General features: G+C 43.6%; 1 protein-coding gene across 1 annotated transcript in view; it reads left to right on the top strand.

The window, feature by feature from the left end:
* The window catches only part of LOC109218787 (G2/mitotic-specific cyclin-2-like), a 12,663-nt gene continuing 8,916 nt past the window's right edge, over positions 301 to 4,047 (top strand). The window contains exons 1-2 of the mRNA XM_019383175.1: positions 301 to 998; positions 1,065 to 1,340. Of these exons, the coding sequence (XP_019238720.1) occupies positions 301 to 998; positions 1,065 to 1,340 (974 nt within the window). The remainder of the gene's footprint in view (positions 999 to 1,064; positions 1,341 to 4,047) is intronic.

Below are 4,047 nucleotides of genomic sequence, written 5' to 3'. Positions count from 1 at the left end.
TGCCGGTGTTGTATTGGGTGTATGGTGGTGTTGTAATTGGTGTATGATGGTGTTGTATTTAACGTGAATCATTTGAGGAAATAAGTGTGGGGTGATGTATGCCGGAAATTGCAAGCAAATTGTGGAGCCTTTGTGGAGGTTGTTGTCCTTGAACACCTTAGTAGTGGGGAATGGGCACTTTGTATGAATGAAATAAATGGGGGCAAGTGTATGGTGCCATTGGGTGGTGAAGTCTGAGTACCCACCATACTGGCACAGGAAGGATATATTTGATGGTTCTTCTGAATTTTTGCAGGTACTATGGCTCCAAAAAGGCAAAGGAGATCGGCAGGCGCATCCCAATGGCCCACCTATGATGAATCCAGGTTCCAATCAGAACTAGCGGAGGACGACTTTCATGCCAAGGCTACGAAGAACTTCATCCATGAGATCTCGCTTGACCGGGCAGCCCTACGCGTAGAAAAGGCAGAAATGTATGAAGAGATTCGGAGGAGGGAAATGGAATTCTTATTTGATGACCCTGCCCCGGTCAACAAGATGCTTGTTAGGGAGTTTTATGCCAACTGCCCATTGAACTTAAGTAGGGGGGTGATTGTGCGAGGCAAGGTGGTCAGCGCCACAATTCCCATGATTCGCCAGGTGTTGCGGCTGCCTCTGTTCGCTAGTGACATTGACTACTACCACGACAGGCCAGGGGTCACATGGGAGGTCATGACTGATATACTCTGTGCAGAGGGGCGACCAACATGGATACGTGACCAGATCACCCTGAACTCCAACTCATTCACGCACTTGGCTAAGTGTTGGTTAACTGTCATTTGCAGCCGGTTCCTGCCCTCAAGCAACACAACTGACGTGAACTTCCAACGTGCACTGTTGACATGGTGCTTCGTGATGAAGAAGGATTTTGATGCGGCAAGGGTAATTAGTGATGAAATGGTCCTACGGGGGCCGCTGCTGTCAAAGGGATTCTACTTCCCTTCTTTGGTGACTACACTGTGCCTGCTGAAAAATACCCCCACCAATCCTGCCGATGGAGACTTGCCCCCTTGAGCAGCATTCAGAGCCTCAGGCATCAGAGTGGGCCTAGGTACACGTACCACAATTGAGATAGATGATGAGGATGATGATCCGGTTCCTCTTGCATCGTCCAGGAGTTCTGTTGACAGTGCCGGGCCCTCTCGGTGCCCCCATTCTAGAGCAGGCCTATCCCGCTCACAGTCCTCCCAGCCTATGCTGCGTCCCTTGGAGGAAGAGGTCGCGGATCTCTGCACCTTGGTGGATGGCCTACACACGCGGATGGATGCCATGTCGCAGAGGCAGTATAGATCTGAGAGCCGGTTTATGGCCTAGTTACGTGCATTGGGGAGAGCTTTCCATGTAGACCCCAGCACTGTCTCCGACTCTGATTGAGTCTCAGGGAAGTCTTCTGACCCTTCTGCTCTTTACTTTCTTGATATGACATGGGGACATGCCATGATTTTAAGTGTGGGGTAGGAGACTTGCTCTAACTGTGTGTTGTAATGTATATAGATGTTGTTGTGCTGTAACACTAGATTGATGTGTTGTATATATTTGAGAGTGTTTATATTAGGAGTAGCTGACTTGGCCCAACGACGGACACTTGTCGACGGGTCTCTTGAGGGTCAAAGTCGGAATTAATGTAAACTGAAAACAAGTTAGAGGACTCTTCCTGAGGACAGACCACTTGGACAGTAATCTTGAGGGAAGTAGTCCATGTAGAATTTATTTTTTATTTTTTTTTTAATTTTTTTTATTTTTTCTCTTCTAGGTAGTGTAATACTTCCCCCTTGGTTTTTCTTTTGACCACGGTTCTTTTCCAAGGGCTTTTCTTGAACCGGGTTAGGTAGATTTTCCTTTTGTAGTTTTAGGACTAAAATGGGTGAAGGTTAGAATACAACCTCTGATATGCACACTTGCAAATAACTAAAAGGAACTTGAGAGTGTGACGTCTAGTCTCGTTTGTGGACTCGTAAATCCATGCCTTAATGTTGCACATCTTGTCTTGCTTGAACACTCGTATGATTGTGTTGATGAACTGATTCGGAATGAGTTACATGCTAAGTGTGTGTGAGTTGTTACTTGCATCCTATGCTTGCATATGATACCTAGAACTTGCCCTGTGTGTTTGCAAAGCGAAATAGAAGTCGTTTGGTTTTAGAGATGATTGAGGCATTTCTTTGTGCAACCCTTTATACTTGAGAATCCACCTGTGCATATTACCATAGTTAACCCCTTTGAGCCTGAAGCCTGTTCTTTGATAACCCTATAATGATCTAAATCGCTGCGTTTGAATAAGCTTAATTGTTTGAACCTTTACCTCCTAGAAGCACTTGAATCACTAAAGAATATACAAAACTCAAAGTGTGGGGTGGGAGAGAGTTAGTGAAAAAAGGGAATCAAGAATGAAGGTTTTGATTGGTGAACTGGCAGTGTACAATAAATCTCTGGAAAAAAAAAAAGAGAAGAAGCCAGTTGTACCTAAAGAAAAGTGGGGGTCACAAGTGAAACAAAATGTGGAATAATGATTGGGTTGAACATAAAGGTGAAATAAAAGGAAGTGCGTATTAAAAGTGCTTAGGGAGGTTAGTCACTATATCCAAATATATCCTACCCGTCCCTTAGCCTACATTATAACCTATAAAGACCTCTTGATCTTTGACTGAATGGCTCGATTAGTAGAGTATTACACTAGGGGCAAGCTTATGGTGTGTCTGTGTGGCATGTGAATGCTCTTTGCTGAGAGTGAGTGAATTCTTTCTATATATGGTTCCTTGTTGTTGAATTTTATGTGTGTGGAACTTCTCTCAGATTTTGTTTATGTGAGGGCATGTGACTCAGGAAGAAAAAGTGAGTCTTCACTTCTGTTAGAGTAATTAGAGTGAGCACAAGTGTGTCTTGGCATGAGAGTCTGCATTTGAGATATGATTGTGCACTGCTTAGGTCGATCATTGATAATAGCAGGTGTGACATAAATTGGGGCAATGCATTGAACAGTTAGGCCTAGAAGTGTGGTTTAGTTTGCTCGAGGACGAGCAAAGATTTAAGTGTGGGGTGTTGATAATAGGTGAATTTGACTATAATCACACCTTAAATAATCACCTTCTTGTGTAGTTTTAATGCTAAAAGTGATAACAAAATGCTCTTATTAGTGCTTTTCATGATTTGCAGGTGATATATGTATAAGGAAGGCTAAGGAGCAGTTTTGGAGTCAAAATTGGAGAAAAGAGGCCAAATGTGTAAATTCCCAATGAAGCTACGCCCTGCCAGCCCTTAGGATTCAGAAAAATGGTTTGGCCGCGGTTCTACCGCGACCGCGGCAGAACCGCGGTGGAAGGCAGCTTCAGAACTTTAGAGATTCAGAGAGGGTGATTGGCCGCGGTTCTACCGCGANAGTCAAAGTGTGGGGTAGTAGGGAGTTAGCGAAAAAAAAAGGGGGAATCAAGAATGAATTGTCTGATTGGTGCACAGGCATTAAAAAAAAAGAAAAGGAGAAGCCAGTTGCACCTAAAGAAAAGTGGGGGTCACATGTGAAACAAAGATGTGGAAGAACGATTGGGTTGAGCATGAAAATTGAAATAAAAGGAAGTATGTATTAAAAGTGCTTAGGGAGGTTAGTCACTATATCCAAATATATCCTACCCGTCCCTTAGCCTACATTACAACCAAATGAAGACCTTTTGATCTTTAACTGAACAGCTCGATTAGTAGAGTAGTACACTAGGGGCAAGCTTATGGTGTGTCTGTGTAGCACATGAATGCTCTTTGCTGAGAGTGAGTGAATTCTTTCTATCCTTGGTTCCTTATTGTCTAAATTTTATGTGTGGGGAACTTCTCTTAGACTTGTGATGTGAGGGCATGTGACTTAGGAAGAAAAAATAAATCTTCACTTCTATTAGAGTAATTAGAGTGAGCACGAGTGTGTCACGGCATGAGAGTCTGCATCTGAGGTATGATTGTTGCATTGCTTAGGTTGGTCCTTCGTAATGGCGAGTGTGGCATAAATTGGGGTAATGTATCAAACGG

Source organism: Nicotiana attenuata, chromosome 2 (assembly GCF_001879085.1).
Source record: "Nicotiana attenuata strain UT chromosome 2, NIATTr2, whole genome shotgun sequence".
Classification (NCBI taxonomy): Eukaryota; Viridiplantae; Streptophyta; class Magnoliopsida; order Solanales; family Solanaceae; genus Nicotiana; species Nicotiana attenuata.
The sequence above is the reverse complement of the archived record's forward strand: the minus strand, read 5'-3'. Positions and strand labels throughout refer to the sequence as shown.